This window comes from Chiroxiphia lanceolata, chromosome 2 (genome assembly GCF_009829145.1).
Source record: "Chiroxiphia lanceolata isolate bChiLan1 chromosome 2, bChiLan1.pri, whole genome shotgun sequence".
Classification (NCBI taxonomy): Eukaryota; Metazoa; Chordata; class Aves; order Passeriformes; family Pipridae; genus Chiroxiphia; species Chiroxiphia lanceolata.
The window spans coordinates 21,302,388-21,326,273 of record NC_045638.1 but is presented as its reverse complement, the minus strand read 5'-3'; the positions used below and the strand labels follow the sequence as shown (position 1 = coordinate 21,326,273).

Genomic DNA, 23,886 nt, shown 5'->3' with positions numbered 1-23,886 from the left:
TCGATAATTAGAATATGGCCAGCTGCTCAAACACTAATCTGCCTAGTGCAACAGTTAGTACCAAACTAAATAATGCATTAGCGTTAAGCAACTAGTGTTGAATTCTTTACAATAACAGCAAGAAACTCCAGCTGGCATTGAAGGGTTTCATTAGCTTCAACAGCTCTACTTCCATGAGAAAGGACCATTCGATAACACGGGGAAAGCTTTCAATTATTTTAAAACCTGCCATATGAAATACTTTATTACAAACAAAGAGTCAGTACATACAGTCACTTCATTTATGTCCCTAAATTAAGTGAAAGTTAATTTCGTTTTCCTAAGATCTGGGTTTAAAAGCACTTGTGGTAGCTTTCTGTTTGTTTTGCCTTGCCTTGCATTTTATTCTTCCCTGTAATTTAATTCATTATTCTTGTTTGGTTGATTTATCAGACAATGGAGGATTCTCTGCCTCTCCCTGCCTTAAGTGTTCTTTTTTTTTTTCTTCTGCTTTAGCATTTACAGAAACACAAAGAAAGGAGCCTGAAGCCAAGTCTTAATGCATTTTAAATATTTGTCTTTTTAAGCAAAACCAAGGGGCAGATATATTGATTTTAAATACCTACAAGTACTTAAAATGTGTAGTTTAAACAGGGGGAAGTAAATGCACATAGACTTCATTCAAAAAAAAGTGAAAGAAAATAAAACTTTACCTGAACAAGGAGAGGTGCATTATACTCCTATAACAGGCACTAAGAAAATGGTAGTGAAAGCAGAGTAATGGGTTAGAAAATATTGCGATACATTGCTTTGGAAAGAAAATACTTCCTAATATTTTAATGTATTATGATTATTGCAGCAAGTGATGAGAGTTGATGCAGTGAGTTCATAAAAAGTATTTTTTTTTCCTTCTGTCTATTGGAAACATCTTATTTTCATATACAAATTTGCAACAACTTGTCGGCTTTTTAGCAGATGTCCAAAATCTCAGCTCTTCAGCTGCCCAACCACTGAAAACTAAAGAAAATTTAAGCATCTTTTTATTTTCACACTTTCAGTCTTGATTACTGTACAAGATGTTGAGGATCTTAATTATCCTAAGTAGCTAATCCTTTTAAGTAGGGGGTTCAGAGTGTATCCATTCTTGGTAATGGATGGTACTCTGTGACTCCAGCAACAAGGAGTTAAAAGTGATTTGTTTAATTTGATTCTACCATTTGACAAAAACAGTTCATAATTTCTAATTTCACACAGTCAAGATGGCCAAAAATTCCGGACACAAATACATTCTTCTTTTCATTTACAAAGGTGGGATTCATGCTGCTTAAGGAATGTACTATGTTTCTCTAATCCCAAGCCTAAATCAAGCAGCAAGTGAAACACATTTTCTTTCTTCCAAAAGAATCTATTGTATTCTTGCGCAATATGCTTTTTGATGACTCTAGCAAAATTATGTGCATTTGCTAAGTACCTGGTACTGCCTGAAGTGTGGAGATATTTTTGCTAGCATACATCCTTGAGTGAAGTTATTATTGCCATCATACTGAAGCATTCAAACTGAAAGATTATTTCAGAAAGAGACCTATTTTAATGTAAAGTCCAGATCCTACATTTTTATTCATGCCTTGTGCTTACTGAAGTAATGGGACTTAAGAAATGACACTTAAAGAACAGGCCTAGATAAGTTTTTCCTGCTTAATAAATTGTGGCACATTATGATGCATATATATGGAAATCCATCCACTTACTAAGACTTTTACTCAAAAACTTCTGAGTATTGAATGAGTTTCTGAGTACTGACATGCAATCACTCCTTTACTGTATAATGAAATCAGTTTGGTCATAGTTTGCAACACACCCTCTGTTGCAGTTCTTGTACAGAACAGAGGTCTGATGCATTCTATTCAGAAGGATGGCACAAAACCAAGACCTTTGGCCCTGATGTCATCATTATGTTCTTTTCACTGGCTTCCAAGAGGCACATCTGCAAATTTCACTGAGGAATATGTCTTCATAGTCATGGAAGAACTACCTTTGAATGTCAACAGACATCACCATACCTTCTGTAAATCCTAAGGCACATTGCAATAAACTTAGATGGCCTGTGTAGGCTGGTATTCATGAAGGATAAATTCCCTGTCATTGAGGAAACAATGACAACATCTGTTATAGAGCCTTACAGACAGAACTGAATAACTTGATTTAACTTCACAGTTAGTTCTACTTTGAGCAGGTGGTTGGGCTAGCTGACATCCAGAGGTCCGTTCTAACCCATTTAAATTATTTTATGATTCTGACCTATTTTAGCTCTTTAGACTGAGTAAAATGATTCAAATTCAAAAGCAAAATGATTTCTCAGCTCACAACAGAACCAATGAGAACAATCTAAAAGATTATTCTTTTAGAATAATCCTGAGGGAGCTGGGCCTGTTTAGCCTGGAGGGCATCTTATCAATGCATACAAACATCTTGAGGGCAGGTGTCAAGAGTATGGGGCCAGAGTTTTTTTGGTGGTGCCCAGTGGCAGGACAAGGGGCAACGAGCACACACTGAAACAGGGAAAGTTCCATATAAATATGAGGAAAAAATTCTTTACTTTGAGGGTGACAGAGCACTGGAACAGGCTGCCCAAAGAGGTTGTGGAGTCTTCTTCTTTGGAGATATTCAAAACCTGCCTGGACACAATTCTGTGCAATCTGCTCTGGGTGAACCTGATTTAGCAGGGAGGTTGGACTAAATCTTCCAAGGTCCCTTCTAACCCCAACCATTCTGCGATTCTGTGACAACATACTGGTTTAAATGTCTTCATCTAAAAAAAAAAAATCAAAATCTAAGTAATGGGGTTTTTTTCATTATCTCTGCAACCATCTCTTGTTAGGATCATGATATATACTGCAGAGAGTACAAAAAACTTGAAAGCCAAATGAGACAAAGCAAATATTGCTACAACCAACTGAAATGTGATCAATTTACAAATGTTCATCATCTTTAAGCTTGAGACTTTTATTTCTTGAATTATTTTTTTAACCGTGGAAACTCTTATGCTTCTCAATCTACTTATTTCACATGGTTTTATGATAGTTTCTTAATTTTTATGTTTTAATGTTGCACATTCTAATATAGGACTATAGAATGGTTGTTTCTCCACCAAAAAAAGTGTTGATTTTTCACAGGAAAATGAGAACATTATTGCAATCAACAGGGACTCCTGTGTTCACCCACCATGTAGGAGATAAAGAGGTCAATTCCTGTGAGGAAGGATTTGAACTCTGGTTGCCTACCTGCAATATAAATATATGTTATGCCATAGAGCAGGCTCAGATAAGTTCTCTGTCAGTATTTCCTATTGTAGTTGCTGCAACTCACTAAACACAACTTAAGACGGTGCAGTTCATAACGGAGAAAGATGCATGGGTACAGTTCCCAACACAGCTGGCTCCAGTAACTGCTGTCTTTCATAAATACAGGACACAGCCAATATGCTTCTCCCGCTGTGTTCCTTGCGTGGTGAAACAGACTTTCTCTGCAGTAAATTGTCACTAGTAAATTTACAGTCAGTACCTCATCCACGCACTACATAATCTCCAAACTCCTGCAAGGGCTTATAGAAGTTACTGGCTTCTCAGGAGCAAGTAACTGGCTATATTTCAGTTCCACATGAGGCAATGGCTCCTGCTGAGTTACTGCGTATGCTGTCACTCAGAACGCGGATATTTTCTTTTTAAAAAAGAAAATAAAAAAGTCTGATGAACTGCCATATTCTGCCTCTCTTCACACACCTTTGCTAGCACTGTTTGTTCGGGGAGAAAAATGAAGGCATCTTCTACTGCGTGACTGGGGCATGTACTTAAACACTCCAGTGCCTGTTATAGAGCTTGCCCCCAGCTCATGACCAAAACGGACCTCTGAGTGTCCCCTTATGAAACTGGATGCATACATGTTCACACAAGATGAGTCAGCTGTACAGTCAGCTTCTTGGCAACTCAGCTAGTCCATTCCTGGCACAAGGTCACAGCATGTAAATCAACGTCATTTTTGACAGGTCTGTGACATTTTCCTATTATGGAGATTACACCACTTCCAAACACTCTTATTTCCAAACTATGAGTCACTATAATGATGCTGACTACCTATTTCTTCTTACAGACATCTATAGCATTTAATACAAATATTATCTCCAAGTATGTAGTAGAGGGTGAGATTCAGCTCCAGATTTAGATGGAAACATTTAAATGTTGCAATGTCTCTAAGCTTGATATCTCTGTTACCATGATAATTATCGGACACTTAGTTCAAAGTATCTACTTTGGAACAAGAATATTGCTGTACTGGTCATGATTTTTTCTTCCTTAAGTACAACTAACTTTGGAAAACTATTACTGAGGTGAATTTCAGTAGGGGTGCTGGCATTTTGGTCATAGGACACATGGGCTTTCTTCTGGCAACAGGCTGGCAGGAAAACGGCTGCAGCTGGATCAATTTTTCCACTGGGCTGACTCTTGCCTGCAGACTGTGAATAGCACAGCCCTGCCTGATGCCTGTGGGAGACATCATAGTCTCCTCATCTCTGAATCCTTCCCTCGGTTTTTTCAGTACAGACTGACAAGAACTGAACTTCAGCTCACAGAGAGACATTAGGTATCTCTAAGCCTTCTATAAATGAGCTGTCTAGGTTCCCTTCTGCTCTCAATAGAGAGGTACCTCCAGAGAACAATTCTGCTGCTGAGGGGGATGAATTGCTTCAGAAATCACCTGCTTTTATTTTCTGACTATAAAAGGAGCTTGGCCAATGAGTTGACATCACAGTTGCAAATGGTCAAAGTTCAAGGTGATCAGTCTCAACCAAGCTCAGAATATATAAATCTCGCTTCGGATAACAAAAACCACATTTTTAGGTAAACAATATTCCCCAATTAAAAATACCTAACTTTTTTATTTAAACTCTAAATTACTCCAGCTTCCTATGAAGCTACCTAAAACTGAAATATAATGGGGAAAGCTAGAAAAAGAAAACTAGCACAGATAAGACAGGGACAAACATTTAAAAGGTGTATGTAGTCAGGCTGAATCAAAGCCTGCAGATTTTTATGGAGGAATAAGGATGGATTTGAAAGTCATTGACATAGCAGAAGGCCACCATTCAAACAGGCAGGTACTTTTTAAAAAGCAAAGGATACGTCTCATGCACAATTCTGTGTGACATATTCTTATGTTACATAGCATAAGTGAACATTTATACAGCCTGTCCTCCTTCAAGGTGGTGCTGCATACACCTAAACACAAAAGCACTTAAGTATTTCTGAAATTCTTTGAAAAATTCCAGAAAAAAAGGTGATTATCCACTTTGTAGCCCTTTATTTCAAACATAAAAATTGAGTGGATTTTATTTAGTAGTACTGCTACACATGTACATTGCTCCAAGTAAACACTAACAGTGTTAGCATGTTTTGAAATAACAGCATATGAACTTGCAATGGCTAAGCTGGGGTAATTTGTAACAACCTACATGCTCGTAGAGGACAAGAAAGGAAAATCCCTTTTTTGATTTTTTAATCTGATGAGACACTTTAAATGTATGGCATTTTCCTTTAAACTGGACGACTAAGCCATAAAATTGTTGTTAGATTTTTCTGAAAACCAGAGGGATGCAGCCTAGCAGAAAACCAGGACTTTTTCAGTGGTTGTGACCGACTATAACGTTTGGCATAAAGCCTATTGTGGCCCTACAGTGAGGTAGTACAGCTCTAAATTTTGTGATTCAAACTACTTTTTAGTTTCTGTGACACCACTGCATGATTTCCATATGCATTAATTTCCTGACTCATTTCTCAAAAGACAAAGTCCAACAAGTGACACTGCAGTGGCATCAGCAGAAAATCTGCCCTGGAACTGTATGTGCTTGAGATCTTCCAACCATCCTCTAGGGGGACAACATTCAGATGTTCCTCTGAGCTTTTGTGGCTCTGGTCTATTTAAAATTTCACGGAGGTAATTCCTACAGAAATAAAAATTGTCTCAGCTATGTGAAGATTCAGCATCCCAACATGACTGACTGTAATTTTGGATAACCAATTCATGTCATTTCCTTCTGTGAGACATTTACACAGATGTAACACAACACAACATTCCAACGTGAAGGTGAAGAGACGGAAGAATGGGCGTAGGATTTAACTCTGAATTACTGTATAGTATTGTATTAATGTTCTATGACTCTGAGACAGATGATGAGAGTCTTCCTTAGAAAAAACAGTAAACCAAAAATTTGACAAACCCGTCTTCTTCCAGTAGACTTTGACCTGAAGTTGATTGTCCTGATAGAAAGGAGTTCCAATTTTTAGAAAACGAGTGGTTTTCCTTCTTTGAAAGTTTGGGTAAGGATCTACGAGTCCTTTCTGTGGTTTCCCAACAGACGTCCGTTCCTCTGCAATACACAGAACAATCAGGAAACTATTTAGTTAGTACGGTGCTGTAAAATGTTAACTGCGCTGAAATTCAGAAAATAATACTATCTTTCATCCAAATTATCTTATTTCAGTATCTTACCTGAATGAAATTAATATAAGGAACAAACTGTCCATAATGGTTGAAAAGAACATCACTTGTTTGAAATTCAGTCAAAGAAAATATTTTACACAGGGACAGAAAAAGATAAATATATTATTATATGAAAATGCTCTGTAAATTTTCTAAAGAATCATAAAGAAAGGGACTGTGTTTATATCCCCAAGAAGAAGAAATGTTAACAGATTGACTTTTTAAACAGACACAGTATCTAGTAGTAGTTCTGTATAATCATCCAGTCTTTATATTAGTGCAGTGTTTGAATACGCACAAAAACCAGGGACTGCACTGAGTGTAACCCACAGAGTGCCACATGTGGTTATTACATAAAAGTAAATATAGTCTTTTAATATGCTATATAAGAACACTGTGGCCAGATTAAAGATCTTTCTTGCCCACTTTTCTGTTTCCAACAGAGAATGGTGAATGCTTAGGGAAACACTGAAAGAGCAGAATTTTCTTTCAGTAATTCCCTTGGTTATACATGCCTAGCTTCCAACAAGCAAAGGTAATGGGATGTCTTTCATCAAGCCTTTTGTTTGGCAACAATTTATGAACATTTATCAGAGTTGACAGTATTTCTAGATATTTTCAGTGGAAAAGGCAGCAATGTTGATTCAAACTGCAATTTTCATTGCACATTTGCAAATATATCCAATCCAATTAAGAGGATCAGATTATAAACAAAAAAAAGCTGTATAATTCAATAATACACCTAAATGAAAACTAGAGTCCAATAATTAGGAAGTGGCAAATTATTAATTACATACTTGAGAAAAAGAGGGAAAGGCTCAGATTTCAATAATTTTCACAAATAACAAATAAACTGGAACATTTTGCCTCACAAGTAACATAAAATTGACCATTTTGCCTTACATGTAGCTTCAGCTGAAACTCACTTGCTTTATGGTCAAATTTTACTTTCTCAGCCTTTTCCTGAATCTGGTATGATTTTTCATTTTCTTTCTTTGTTTTACATTAAAGTAAAACTACCAAACTTAAGGAAATTCTTTCTCAAAGTAACCATAAAGTTTCTGCTGCCTACATGGAAATCAAAAAGTAATAGAGAGAAGTACAAACTAAAATCTAATAGGTATTCCTCAACTTAAAGTATTTTAATTTTATTACATCTCTGCTTTGCTATTCTCTGTCTGTTCCACTCCCAGAAAAACCAGGACACCAATTTAGAATATTTCTATATAAAGATCAAGCAAGAGTCTTGCTGCATTTCCCAGAAGTGAAGCATACAAATACAGTGAGGCAACATATTTCTGAATGTGGGGAAATATAATGCCAGAGGGCTGGGGTCAAAGCTCACAGAGGTCTGTAGGACTAAATTACTTCAGTGGGTTATGGACTATCTCTATTCTGACAATAGGACCAGACACCTAAAACCCAGAGCTTAATTCCACACAGAGCAAAGCATCTGACAGTGAGACTTCAGCAAAATTGGCATGTTGCTTCTGGAATTACTTCCCAAAGGCTATGGAAGTCCCCAAATAAAGACAGGCCATGAATGTCATGTCCTAGATAATATTTCAGGCAATTTTTTTTTTCTTTTTCATATTTCTCCATCTGCTTCTGAGAATTCTCAAAAGTACCTCAAGCAGGACTGGCTCTGTACCTAACTTGAGTGAGATTCAGAAGATGAATTTGCATCTCCTGCAGGAGTAGTTTTTATTTGCTTTTCTACATAAGCTACAATCTAGCCATTTTTTTAAAATGTCCAAAAAGGCCTAAATACACCTCTCAGCAGAGTATTTTATTCATTAAAATGTGTGACATCAGTATTTAGATTCAAAGAATCTTGAATCCTTTACCTCAAAGCTTTAGTAGAAAGGATGTTCAGATTTGTCTGTAAACTTATTACTGAAACACTCTACTGTAAAACAAATACGTTTTAGTTTTTACAGGCACTGATTTGCACTTAGAAAGAACATACTGCTCATTAACTAAATGGATGTTCATAATTTGAACAGAACAGTCAAATACTTGAAGTATATGAGAACACAAAAATATTATTCTCAGTATAGTCTTAGTCCAGTTTTAAGAGAAATACAACAATTAATGAACCTTTTAGTACAAAAAGGTCACCCCAGTAAAGCAAAATAAAGCACCAGGCATTACAAAGTCTGTACTAATTACACATAAGTAGACAGCAGACTTTCACAGAGAATACTGATGGACTGTTTTCTGAAGCAAAACAACTAAGGAGAGGGCAGAGTATCCAAACAAAATTGTGGAAGGAATTCTAAGCAATGATAGGAAAGAGGTGCCACTGGAGTGGGCAGAAAATGATGAAACAACCAAAGTCACACATGAGGTGTAGCGTAAATGAACTCCATTTGGTAGAGGATTTGTAAGTAATACCTGAGATGTGATCTGCTTCAGATTCCAAAAAACACATCTTGAAGAGGGAGAAGTGAAACAAACATCTTCCTCTCTCAACGCAAACCCAGGGATGATACAGACCAAGAAAGTCAGACCATTAGTGAGGCCATGGGGAGCTGATACAGCACTACCAGTGAAAGGGTTTCTCACAGTAGGTATGAAATGGTACCAAAAATTACATGGTCCAATCTCAACTACTCAGCTTCAGTTTAGAGGGGTTTTTTTATACTGAAAGTCTTTATTTACTATGTTTAAAGACTACAATGATCTGACCTGATGTCAGGATTAGCAATAAAGTATGAGAAAGGTTGGTTGATTAATTATCCCTGCTCCAAAAATGGGAACATTTATAAAGCTAGTCTCATAGTAAAATGAGAGAAAGAAATTCAACAGTTTGCCCATTGTTCCTCATTAATATAGGAAGCTAGTTCTGTATAATGGTATCTAGAATTTTCTTCCAGTTATCAGGACACAGACCAACCCCTGACTCAGCTGAAATCCCAGCACCAGCATTCTCCTGTGATCTGACGTAAACCCAGCTCTTTCTCAGAGCTGAGATGTAATTTGGCAACATGACAGTCAAGACGACTGGGCTGAAAACTAAACACCTTGAATTTTAGCACCGAGAGCAAGAACAGAAAATTTTACCAGAGGGAGCAGGAAATTGGGAGGGGGGTGGAAAAAAAAACCAACAAAATTTTTGCTTGCTTCTCTAGCAAAATGAACTTTGCAGGGGGAGTGGAAGGGGAGGAAGAGAGAAAGGAAAAACAGTAGCATATCCCACAAAAAATTCTTAGGAAAAGATTCAGCAAAACATGAACACCTCCCCTAAACACCAAAGATATGCTTCTAGTGTAGCTTAATGGCTCAGTGTTCTGGAATTAAACACCCAGTTCTCACTGTAATTTTTCTTCTATTACATCTCCTGTGTACATACAGAAAACAAAGGACAACTTTATGTGGCAACTCAAGTTTTTGACATCATGCACAGTCCTGTAAACTACATTACTTTTCTAGGGGATGACAAAAAGTACAGATACAATGTCGGAGAGCCAATAAGGAAATGGCAGAACTCATATTCACTTACATTGTGCTTCACTGAGGATTTAACCCAAACTTGACTAATGTACAGACTGTGAAGGTTCAAGCTGATATTCTGGTATGGATTTGAAGAAAAGACAGTGTATGGAAGAGATGAAAACCTTCTGCTGCCTCTTAAGATGGCCCAGAAAAGTAGTAAAAGTAAGTTTAATATGGGAAAAAGAAGGATATTTAGGTTTACTTTTTCTTCTTGGTACATTAATACGGGAAGCAACTATAGACAAGATCTGTTATAGCTAACAACTACTTTACAATATTTTATGTATTCCCAAACAGAATATGATAACAACAGCAGTTGATTAGTTAGGTTGAAAGTAATTACAGTTCTGTTATGAAAATGGCCACAAGTTTAAACTTTGAGTGTACTTTAAAGAGAGAATGTAAATGAATGGAAAATGAAATGGAGACAGGGAGGAATATTTAAAATCATATTCTTTAACATCTTATTATCAGAATTTTTCTATGTTAGTTAAACAGAGAAACATCAGCAATTGTGGCAGTAAACCAGTAGTGTATTTTAATTGTACAAATAGCATTTAACCAAGACTAAGAATCATGGTTTATTCTCAGATTCAGATACAGTTTTCAATTATATTACTTAGCATGTCAGGTTCTAAAGACTATAGCAATGCATAACCTAACCTCTACAGATCTTGAGATTTAATTTGAATGCAGGTCCTATGTAAGCAATATTTTGAGAATGCATTGCTTGTTAGATATGGAATGTTTTTGATTTCCTAAGAGAAGAGACAATATTTTATATCAATTCATAGCAAATACATATTTGTGTGGTCCAAGAACCTAGAGGCCTATTATAGGCTACTAAAAATAGTCAGGATTTTGAAAGATACTGCAGGTTAATACTGTTCAGTTAAGACAAAGACATAGAAATGGTTTTATTCCAGACACTGACAAATACCATCAGTATTTATACCTATATAACACCTAAAGAACACTAACACAATAGTCATGTAGATGACTCACTGAAATTGTTTATTTTAGGTGAGTAGGATCTAAGACAAAGAATTAGGCAGAAACTGACACCAATTCTTAGATAAGAAATTTAACATGAAAAGGTTACTCGACTGAGAGAAGATCTTTGTGCTATGAAACAGCCTGCTTTAAGAAAATTATTTTTTTAAATTTGAGAAATCATTATACAAAACATTCAAATTCCAGACAAAGGAGAGAAAAAGCATTCAGGTATTTGAATATGATTACTCACTATTACTCCTGATGTCCTGAGTCGTGCTAAAATGGAGAGAAACCTTAGCACTTTTTAGGCGTATCTGACCCCAACGTGCTACTGCCTGCAGTTCTACATTGTAGTTGCTGTTGGGCTGGAGCCCCTCCAAGACCACATAATTTTGGGCCTATAATAGAATAAATATACAAAGCAGTTATAGTATTGCTGAAACACAGGCCTTTATTAAAAACAGGCCTGTTATCTTAGGCACCCTACCTTTTTGAAATTAGAAAACTCATGTATAAATTTCAGAGCAAAATTTCCTTTTTAAAAAAATCTCTTTTATTGGACTCTGTTTTTCTGTGTCATTTAAAAATACTAACCTTCTTGATGCTATTTTTGCAGTTCCTTGGCAATTCCCTAGGCCAAAACAAAGGGGTTTTCTTCCATATAAAAAGTTTTTTTCTTATGCCAAAATCATTTTAGCAAAGGAATTTAAATGTTTTATTCCTCAATTTCTGTGTTAGTAAAGCAATTGAAAACTTTTTCTACAGAAGCCAGTCTGAAGACAGCTCAAATCCAACATTTAATACATTCTTCAATATTTTTTATTTGTTTCAACTCTTGAAAACAAAAAATTAAAAAAAAAAAATAAAAAAAAATACCCACTCATTGGTAAGAACACTTTTCCCCTATAAAATGGAAAATATAATAGAAAAAATACAGTTTCTAGTGTCATGCAAGTGTCTTTAATAGGGAAACAACAGAGTAGGTTTATCATTCTCCAGGTAATAACCCATAAATTAAGGCAAGTCACACAATACTGCAAAGAAGAGTCCAGGCTTCTCAACAGTCTGACAGTGTAATTTTGTCTAGATTTAATTATAAAAATGTCCTTCTAGCGCAAGTGCCAGGTAGAAGATATTACTCCTTGTTTTTATCAGAATTCCTTGTGCCTCTTAAGTTTGACAGTCAATCCAGAGTGAAAAAGACAACTATTTACCCACGCAACCATCCCATATTTAACACTTGGACTGTTAATAAGGGATTGCCAAAAGCATTTAGTATTAATTATCTTTACTTGTTTTGTGCTGACATATTGACTATAGCTCTTGATTAAGAGTGTTAATATTGTATTCAAATTAACTGAATGTCTACCTGGAATGATTTCACATGGAAATCAGTATAAAATTATTTGAATTAGGCTATATATCTAAACATTAAAACTGGGCAAAAATAATCTTCAATTATGTTTGAAAACCAAGATTTTTCCACCTTTCCTTTTTTTTTTAAATTTTCCTGCATTTTCCTTTTTTAGCCTAAGATTTGCTATAATATTCAAATGACCACTGATTAGCAATAGCATATGGAGTGTCCTGTAGGGAGTTCTGAATATCATTGGCAGCGATGTACAGTTTCATTACAGGCTGTAGAAGAAAAGTACAGTAAACTAGGACTAATACGAAAGATATTGTAAGAGCCATACTTTTCTATAAAAATACAGCTTGATTCTTCTGTATTTCCCTATATTCAAGGTCAGAAACGTGGTCTGAATTAACATAATGTTCAATATTAGATCTGTTTTAATATATCTGTATGTAGGATGTACGGTATGCAAAGTGCCAAAACAACATTAAGGACCCAGATCAACTTTAAAATTCTCTGGGGTTTGTGATTTAAGGACCAGCTTGTAGAAAGAAAGCTTCCTGGTATCTTTAGGCTGAAGACTCTGTCTTGAAGGTCTCAAGCCAATGTAAACTGTCCTGAGGAACACAAACCTTTCTACAAAGCATAGTCCAACCCTACTCCTATCTTGCCAGAATAATTTTTTTAGAGGACGATTAAGAACTAACCTTCTTTTCTGTGCAAATTTACTTGCATGATTTCATCACGCAGCCTTCACTGACTTTATTTTTATAAAAGTTTGATGACCGAGGGACAAAGAGGGAACTATGACCCTGTGACTGTCATTCATCACAGTTCAAGTGGGCAGCCAGAGCCAAAAGACAGTGTTGACATAGACATGGGACAAAATTCTCACAATGCATCTGTGCACAATGCACTGAGAATCAAGTTCGACCTGTTATCTGTAATAGATTTCTATTTCTTTTAATTACTTTAAAATAATATGCAATATATGTAAGGATATCATAACAGAAAGCTTTCCAGTAAACCAATACTTAATCATCTTTAAAGAAACTCATTCTTTGCTGCTAAGGAAATATGTCAGATCTTTGGTACAGCAGCTTATTTAAAGAGTTTTGAGAATGTTCTTCCCTTGGACCTATGCTGACTATTTAACAGTTATTCTCTAAGATAGTATCGCAAGTTTTATTTGCGTAGTGAAAGAACAATGTCAAAGATGAAGTTAGGCTTTTTAAATCAAACAAGCACTGCATCTTTAAGAAGCACTAATAGAATAAGCCTGAATTTGGAGGACTAACAGCATTTAACTTTCTATTGAACTTTCCTGAAAAAGCTTATTGTATTTAACTTCATTTTGAGGCAGAAGTCTACTTCTCTCCCTGAGTTTAGTCTAAGATAGCATTGAGAGATCAAAATTGTCTATGGCCCCGGTGATATGAAGACCACCACTTTAGCAGCTGCTGAAATCATTCAATTTGTCACATATTTTATACTTACACTATACTTTGTGCCAGAAATAAGCCAGATTTCTGTCCCATTTATTAATTTCTTTCTTACCCCATCGGTAGTCTTCCTTCTCTTTTTTTTCGCTGGAATTACATATTTGCTGTATGTCCAGCTCCAGAAGACTTTGTAGTGGTGCACTGGGATATCAGGCTCTTCTGGAAGATCCCATGTAATCATTACATTCACACTCCCATCATTGCTTGCACTGATATTGGCAATTCTGATATTAGATGGAGCTGGTGGAGCAGATGGGTCTGGAATTTAAAATAAACAAAGAGATTCTAAAATAAAGATCACCTTCATTAAGGTAAATATTATCTTCAACTTATATATTTACCAGGCATACACAAGCTGGATTAAACACACTATTGAGGAAAATTCAGGCAAAGATTTCCCATAACTGATATGGCCTTTTGTAAATTTTAGAAATTCATACTCTACTGAAATAAAAATTATGGGTTAGCATCTAGTTTTGTCATTACTCTGTGTTTTTGATAGTTCACAAACATTATGAGACTTTGTCAAAATGTACTAGACTATTGGTTTTACTACCTTAAATACACAGTGAGTGTAAAACACTCAAGTTCTACAAGTTGCATTGTACAGTCACCACAGAATTGTATGGTAGAAATACTGAATATTTTTTTGGTGTTGCCAGATAATTCTCAGATGATAAAATTATGTTTCAGCATGTTGAATCTTTCTCCAAAATTCTAATATTGGTATTTACCACCATGGTACATAAACACTTCCTTAGAATTAATGTAATTAAGAGGTAATGATTATTCTGTGACAGAAGTCTATAGGGTTTTTTTTAGAATGACAAAAAGCAGTTACCTTCCCCTGTGATTTATTTCACTATTCTGTTCAATTCCTGTTCAATATTGACTGAGATAACAGTTGTCAGTTGTCTTTGTGCTGACACTTGAGTCAAAAAGGACACCTGACAGTCAGAGGCTCTAATACTGAATCTTTTCCAATATTGAATATAAGGTCCTTCTTGTGGACTTGCTACATAATATCCTGGCCCCAAGTAATGTGAATCAGTGGAAATTTGCAGCTGAGCTTCTGAAAGTCCAATTTGCTGTTTAACAAATCCTACTTTTTAATTCTACTTTTTAACTCTGACCTTTTTTTAAATGGCTGTGGTAGCCAAAAATTCATAGACAAAATACAAGGAAACTGCAAAACCAAAATTTACTAGAAGTAAACGATGAGACTCAAAAAAAAAAAAAAATTAAAAGATATCAAGCACAATAATGGAAATTCATGTTAATTAAGACCTTTTAGGAACCTGTAGCCTTATTTGCCAGAAATAAAACTGGAGTTGTGCACAGGGGACACCAGACATGCCCTTCACCTGCATCTTTTTATAATGGTAAATGAGCTGTTAAATAAACTTTCCAGGCGTACTAAGTTCATTAGATAATCCCTATGACAAATGGTCTCACTGAAAAAATCCATCATTTACTTCATGAAAAAAGACACATTCAGAATTAATAAAGACAGCATCTCACTTTTAAAGATCAGCAGATGTGAAATAATGGCTTATTCTTGTTATTGATTAGGACTCTTGCTTAAATAACAATGGATACTCCTCACACATGCTATTTTACTTAAATAATAACGGATGTCTCTGTTTCCTCACATATATAATTCAACCTAAATTTTGGCCATAAAAGTTACAAAGCATACTTAAGAATTCTGGAAATGTAACATAATTTACAAATAATAAGAATTCCTTAGTTCCATTTGTGGGTTTTTTTTAATCCACTCACAAGCCATTTGCTTTTATTTTTTTCTGGCTTTGGAGAAGCACTGCTGTTACACTTATTTCCTTACCTGTTGTGGTGGTTTTGGCTGGGGTAGAGTTAACTTTCTTTGCAGTGGCTGGTATGGGGCTATGTTTAGGATTTATGCTGAACACAGGGTTGATAATATAGAGATGTTTTTGTTATTCCTGAGCAGGGCTTGCACAGAGCCAAGCCCTTTTCTGCTTTTCATACTGTCACACGGGCAAGGAAGTTGGGGGTGCATGGAAGATTGGAGGAGACACAGTTGGGACAGGGGACCCAAATTGGCCAAAGGGATATTTCAGACCACATCACATCATGCTCAGTATATAAAGTTGGGGGGAAGAAGGAGAAAGGGGAAGACGTTTGGAGTGATGGTGTTTGTCTTCCCAAATAACTGTTATGCTTGATGGGGCCCTGCTCTCCTGGAGATGGCTGAACATCTGCCTGCCCATGGGAAGCAGTGACTTAATTCTTTGTTTCACTTTGTTTGTGTGTGCAGCTTTTGCTCTCCCTATTAAACTGTCTTTATCTCAACTCAGGAGTGTTCTGGCTTTTACCCTTCCGACCGTCTCCCCAGTCCCCATGGTAGGGGAGCGAGTGAGTGAGTGGCTGCGTGGGGCTTGGTTGGTGGTTGGGGTGAAACCACAACACCTGAGAAGTAACCAACCACTCCAACTTAAAGTATACGAAAGTATTTATACCAGAATGGATAAATTAAAGAAAAATTTAGCTAAATGGTTTGTACTACGCTCTGATGCAACTTTTAATTTCCTTCTATTGTTTAATAAAATAAGCAAATATAAATTACATTCACATACGATAAATATAAACATAATCATGATTCATACATCTAAAACCTTTATTAAGCGTTCATCTTCACTATTTAAAATGTTTGGGGGGTTTTTACGGCACATAGATATGAGAATGTATTAGGGAAATAAAACATTTATAACCTGAAGTGCAACATGATCATATTACTGTAGGTGAATTATTTAGGTTATCTCCCAGAAGTACTATGCATCATGTATTATGTATACAAAACATATGGGATAGAATTAAAGTGTTTCGGAGAATGTCTTTCCAAATGGTCAGATATAAGCAAAAACAATTCTAAGTATAAAACTTGTTTTTCCTCATTCTGCATCTACAGAAGACTAAGATTCATTTAAAAAAAATCTGAAAGTTAAAGGAAATAACTCTTCTGGACAAAGCGTATTATGATTAAAAATATTTTGAAGTTCTAGTCACCAATTTTTTTTAGGTCTAAGAGTAAATGACCAAATTTAGATTCTTCCTTTTCAAATGTTTCTATCTCCATCTCAAAAAAGAAAAGAGTAAGGAAGAACTATGTGCATCCTGAAACTAATAGATCACTTCTTCTGAATTCTATAGCACCAGCATTTCATCCTGTATCTTTTATAATTACATAGTTTATTTAAAACATTACTTTATCAGTAGCATTTCCTCTGTGCTCACTATAAAGAGTCCAGTCAGCAGACAAAATGCTGATCTACATTTGAAAGAAAACCTATCAGTGTTTCCACTTTGCTATGTGAGAATGTACACATTGTATTAAAAATCGTTGGTTAATTACAGTTAAGGAAAGAAAGAATGTCCTCATAGAAGAAATATACATGTGAAATAATACAGCAACAGCAGAGATTTTCCTGAGTGCCCTCTTTCTTCAAAGACTCTTTTGTAAATCTCGCAAATGTCATCCACAAAAATGCCTCTGAACAATGAGGAACAGTGGTAGTGGTAGTAGTAATAGTAAAAGACAGAAAGGAGATCTGCAGCTGACAAACATGAAAAGGTGAGACATTTGAAAGTGACACATTTTCTATAAGACCTTTTCTAAAACTAGTAGAGTAACCTGGAGAAAATAATAAGCTAGAAAGAAGTAAGTCATCAAAGATAAACTAACCTAATTTATTACAGTTTTGCGTTTAATCATCTGGAAAAAAAAACATGTCTGATTGTATGGACACAACAGTAAAATGTTTCTTGAGTTTTGGGTGTATTACCTGAAATATTAAACCATTTAGTGAGCATTTTATACCAGCTGAGAATCCATTCCATATTAAGTATTTCAATACCACTATATAATTTATTCATCTATTTCTGTATATTTCTGTGGCACTCATCACTATTACAAGAGATAGAATCATCATTTTGTAAGCTAAAAACCCAAGAATATTAATCGGTTCTTCATTTGAAAGGATTTATTTTCACAAGCAAAACAGACAAGCGAGAAGGAATAGCAGGGCAAGCTATTTGATCTCTGTTATTAACAGGAAAAAAACCCAGACCAACCAAAACCCCACCATCAAAGAAAACACGCTCAAAAAACCAACACCCTCCTAGACCTCTCACATAAACAAGAACCCAGAAAAACAAAAAAAACCTGTTAAGTGCAAGAGCATGCTCCTCCACAATGCATGCCAGCCAGCTACCAGATAAGAGATTAGTTGGTTTTTTTCTGTGTTATTGAACAGAAAAGTCATGCTTCTACAAGGTGGTCTGTTATGCTTATGTCTATGTAGATATTAAAAGCACTATACAACTCGTGCTAAAATACTTCAAGGTCTAATAACTGGTACTGAATCGTAAAGCTTACATACATAAGGTGTTTGTTAACCTGGCTATAAAGCTCAAGTGACATTCTGCTGACTATAAAGCCAACAGCCATTCTACTGTTAGTCTTCATATACCTGTGATCCCTTTGACTGATTGCCCACATGTATAATTCAGACACATTAACATTAAATTACTGGAATGGAAACTGCTGCCAGTTTTTCAAATGTAAATTCTGAAATTTTATATACATGAATTTATCAGAGTGTTAAATCAAATTCTTTGGTCTGCAGAAAGAGTGATGCTAGTGGCAGTTTTTCCCTTGCATTTTATACTACAACTCAAATAAAATAGAAGTCACTCTATATATACAAGAATTTGGCACAGACAGCTGCCCTCAACTCTGAAAAAAATTCTGGTCTCAGCAACCTGACAAGTAAATCGCTTCTCACTGCTAGAAATGATAGCTTCATTAGGTCAAGGCTGAAGCTGCTGTTCCAGCACTTGGAGTAAGTACTGCATTTGTCTGGATTGTATTTGGCTTGAGTATACCCAAAGGACTTAAATTCTTGTCTTGCTGGCTACTCAGCCATCACAAGCAAAACTCTGTCTCCAGTCCCCAAACGGGAGGATTTGTTGCTGCAAATAAAGGAAAAAAAGAAAAACCTCACATCATCGCCATTTCAAAATGTGTGTCTTCCCACACTCATATTTGTAAACGTAGTGATAGTTTATATTTTCCAAAATTATTTCAATCAATAGAATCTGGAAACACTTTTGCAACCTTGAAAAACACTATGGGCAAGCTATACACAAGAATCACATCATACACTGCTGCAATGCATCCACTTTGGATTTCAATGTGGCAATTGTAGTGAAAACAGTAAATGATTTGGAATATGTGTCAGAGAAGGGGATAATGACATTGCAACCAGAATTCTCATTCTGAGCTGTAAAAGTGAGAGCAAGTTTGACAACAATTTAAATCCCTTTTTATGGAGGTTTTTTTCTGACTTAAAATAGATCTCCCATTGCTATCTTTCAAACATTAGACCTTCCAACTTTAAAAATCTGCTGAAGCTGCTCTTCAGACAAGTTTCCAACCATTAAACAGTTTCAAGGCATAAGAGGGAGGACTGGCTTTGCCCAGTGGAAATGGCACACATAAACCAGCTGTGCAACAGTATAAAAAAATCATTGGTCTCAAAGGAGCAACAGAAAGAATTTTATTGCTGTGAGTGGGTGTCTGTTCTGGTTTTTCTAACACTCAGTAATGTATGCATGAAATCACATCCAGCATGGTACTTATGTGCTGTGAAAACAATGTTGTCTGCTTCCTTTTGCTTGACAATCTATCCTGCATATGCTAGTAACCGCCTTCATGATGAAGACAGAAACTTGTAGCAGAGGTAGAAGGATTGGATGATTTGGGCTCATTGTGTTGATCTTATGGCCTCTTTTTCTCTCTGAGAATGGCACAGTACCTATCCCACAGACCAGTGAGATAATATATTATATAGAAATGCCTAAACTGATCCCTGTAGTTAACTGTAGTCTCAGTTACTAAGAGTTCATTCTCATTCTCATCACAAATCATAAAAAGCAAGAAAAAAATAGCCTAAAAACTCTGAACCAAACGCAACAAATTAAAAATTGTATTACTAGTGCCAAGCAGCTTCTGACCAGTTGGGGTAGGTTATCCAGTGCCTGCTTACTGGGTGAAAAGTACAGGTAGTTTTCATCCAAGGACATTACTGTATGGATTGTAGGAACAGTTCTCTCCTGCTTCCAGAGGAAAGGAAACAGCTTGGAGAGAGCCAGCCTAAATATGACGAGAAGTATATTTGTATCTTTGGAGATCAAAAATGTTCTGCTAGGTATTCAGTTAGTTTCATTTTTTGCTGTTATTGTAAACCACTGACACTCAGTTAAAGATGAAAAGGAAAGCACACACAATTTAAAAACCCTGAAAAGAGAAGTGGAAACCACTGTTAAAATAGAATAAAGTTCTGATCAATTTTAGCTGACAGTATCAGTGTAAAAGTCCATGTACAGAGTCCTACTTCTAGGAAAAAAACTACTTTCTAAGCGCAGCATTCACTTCATTTTCCAGTCACTCCTCTACAAACAGGTAGGTAGAGGATAACCTGTGTTTCTTGTCATTTTGGAATCGTATTTTGGCAAAACAAAGCATCACTTTATTCCCTATGAAGGGTCATGTCAGACAAGCACATGCAAACCCTTCATTTCCTCTATAAAAAATAAATAAACAGTATTAAAAAAACCCCAAACCTCTGCTTAAGCTTTGGATGTTTCATAAAGTCTCAGCTGTGTAATTTTGATTATTTACTATTTACAAATTAATGCCATAAATGAACACATGAGGCAGTGTAAAAGCTAATAAACCTTCTCATCAAATGTTTGCAATATAAGAGCATCAAAAGCTGTAGTAGATCAAACCTCAAATCACAACTATATGAAGAATGTCAAGCTGAAATGCTTGATGCAATACTCTTGTTTTCCTCATTTAGTCCTTTTTCACTTCAATCCATTTTAAATTACTTTGGATAATGAGGAGCTTTATTTAGTGATAGAAAAGTTTATGGAAATTACCTCAGAAGACTTAATACTATTTTGAATAAAACAAAACTTTACTTTGCTGTGTCTACTCAGAGATCATGTTTTTTGCCTTTGCAAAAAGCACAAAATAGTATAAAACAGGATTGTGGTAACCAGACAAAAAGTCTTTCTCCAAGTAATTACAGCACGTTTTTGAATGTTCCTCTTAACAGCTTAAAATATTTAGTGACAGAGACTTTGTGGTGCCATACTTCTCCCTAGATTCAGATTAAATATCGTATTTGTCCTCCTTTAAAGAAAAAACCAAACCCAAATAATTTGCTATTCATTATAACTTATGAGCAATTGGTAGAAGTTCAGCATCTTGTGTGAGAAACTGTCTTAGGAATTGCTGTCATGTTTCTTGATCAAAGGGTTTCTTTTTGAAGAAAACTTCTGCTAAGTCTGACAAAGATAATAATCTTCTCTTGGTCTTGGCACAACTGGGTGAAGTGAAACACTGATGTGAATTTCTGTGCACACTTCACATAAACACAGCACAGACAGGCAGCAACCTTCCAAAGGTGATGTGCCAAAATCCACTTTCCTTTTCCAAACTAGAGGTTAAACGTGCCTGTAGGAGCTCAGCAGGGGCCAGTAGATGCTGGCACTCCAAAAACAAGGCACATCTGAGTAGCAGTTTCTTGCCTCTCAGCCAGGCAGAGGCCGCCACTTCCCACTGAGCTCCAAAGTAGTAATTAAATGTCTATGTGACACTATAACTGTTGCCACTATGATTGCCTACCTGGGGACTTGGAGGCTAAAAGATACCCATTAAAGCATCCCAGTATCATTCCCAGCAGTCAGCACCCAGAAGCATCTTCATATGAGTCACCCAGTGTGACTACACATTTCATCTGGCAAACATGGCATCTTTATAACAACCACTGACAGTATTAAAGCCCCTTAAACAGTAAAATGAGCTGCCAGATCAGGATGATTTGGGCTATGAAGCTGATAGTAAACTGAACTCCTTTCTGTTTTTCTGGCAATTCATAATTCTCTGCCAAAGGCTGGAGTTCAGAATTGAAAACTGTTACTTTGAGAGTTATAGAAGCCTTTTGAAGAATGCTGACTACATACTTTCTGCCATTATCAAAATCCAATTAATTTAAATTTATTAGGTAAGAGCATGCAGAGGAACTACTGTTTCCCACTATCTTTGTCACAAAGTCCTAAAAATGCTCTCCACCTCCACCAGACAGCCAAGAGTAGTTCTCAAGGAGAGCAAGTTCTTCAGGGGTTGCTGCAGAGAACACAGAAAAAGAGGACTCTGGTATTCATGCAATAGTTTCAAAACCACAAGCTCCTGAAACACAAATCACTGCCAGATGGGAGGCTATTCTGAAGAAATACCTCTATGTGCTTATTCTGCTCTTATATTGTTCTCCAGAAACCCACTTCTGGGGTCAGATTCTGGGCTAAAGAGACCCTCAAGATGACTTACCATGGATATTCTTACATTCATTACCAATGTAGGTATTTTAAGCAATACACTTCCATGGCTAGCACACTCAGTAGGGGGTAAATTTTTTGGAAAGTAATAAAAATCCTGCCTGAAAATGTCACATTCAAGCCAAAACGTTGGTGTTATCATTCAGTTACCTTTATGTAACTGAAGTGATAGTGGTTCCAAGCAGAATAGTCAGAAAATATTTACACAGTAAACAACTGACAATGATCTCAGTTTAAAAGAAAGTTGGTGCCTGATTCAGCAACAAACTGCTGCATCTGCTGAAGAGCTGTTCGTAAAGAAAAGAGAAAGGTAGTGCAGCTGAAGGGTCCTTACAATAAGCTCAACACACCTCAAAGGAAGTATATTTTTGATGTGACTGAAATGGTATGTTACTTAAGTATAATAAATTCTTAAAATAATACTTCTTTTATACATGAAAAGGTTTGTGGTCACAGCAGTAATGGGATAGCTATGCCAGCCAACCTTCTGACCACAAATATGGATATAGCACCAAAAAGTTATTAAGTCTAACATATACTTATTCAGTAAGTGATTAAACCGTCCATACCAGCAAAAGTACTTGCATGCCTCTATAAATGCACCTCCAGCAAGATTTTTTTCTAGGACTGACTGCAAGCAGTCAGTCTGGCCAAACTGCAAGCTAAAAGCTTGGAACCCACAGATGGCAGCTATCTGTACTGCAAGATAATTCTGTCTGCAGAAAGAGGAGGAATTGCATTCCTTGAAGTATGGTGAGTTATACCAGCAAAAAGATTCTAACACTACTAAAACAACTACAACTGTTTCTATTAGAAGTTGCCTCTATTAGTAGAGTGAAAAGTGCTGGATCTTGTTTTTTGGCACTGAAGTCAACTAACATGGTCTGGCTATGACCACATTATCGACTGTCTTTAAGAGAGGGTGACCACATCCAGACTATCTGCCTATTCAGAATAGCTTCTGGTATGTGGTAACCCGTATACTATGCCTGAGAGTCATCCAGGAAATTTTGCTTCGCGTGGGTCAAAGGCACACCAGGGACAATGCCAGGAACTTCACAGGATGGGAGAACTGTTTCTATCTCCTCCATCTCTCAAGTACCATTTACTGGTACAGAAATAATTTTCAAAGTTATTTTATTACCCAAACCATTGCAAAACCAGAAATCTCAACAAAAATTTCTACAATACTTTGTAGACCATCAGGCATGCCTTTCTAATGAACAGAAACACGTTACTTCCCATTTTTACCCTTTTTTATTCTTAAGTACTTATAATTAGTGCTAGCAAGGGGAAAAATATCTTAAGAGGGTCCACAGTTCCATCAAAACAATGTTGCTACAATTATTTAGATACAGGCAACAAAATATTTCACTGCTGTACTAACTGCAGCAACATATTTATCCTAACAAAAAGGAAAAAATATTATAAACCTCTCGGAATAACACAGTGAAACCCCAGTTCCTTCATATTTCATGGTCAGGGTTATAGTGTTTTACACCAATCATGTGGAAAATGTTTGTTTAAAAGGAGGTTTATTCGTGGAGACCTCTTACTGATAAAAGAATAATG

General features: G+C 36.1%; 1 protein-coding gene across 2 annotated transcripts in view; it reads right to left on the bottom strand.

The window, feature by feature from the left end:
• ANOS1 (anosmin 1) overlaps positions 1-23,886 on the bottom strand; it is a 134,286-nt gene that overhangs the window by 22,298 nt on the left and 88,102 nt on the right. For both annotated transcript variants that reach the window (XM_032680358.1, XM_032680359.1), the window contains 3 exons: positions 13,922-14,124; positions 11,258-11,405; positions 6,251-6,400 (listed from right to left, as the gene is read on the bottom strand). In XM_032680358.1, the coding sequence (XP_032536249.1) occupies positions 6,251-6,400; positions 11,258-11,405; positions 13,922-14,124 (501 nt within the window). The remainder of the gene's footprint in view (positions 1-6,250; positions 6,401-11,257; positions 11,406-13,921; positions 14,125-23,886) is intronic.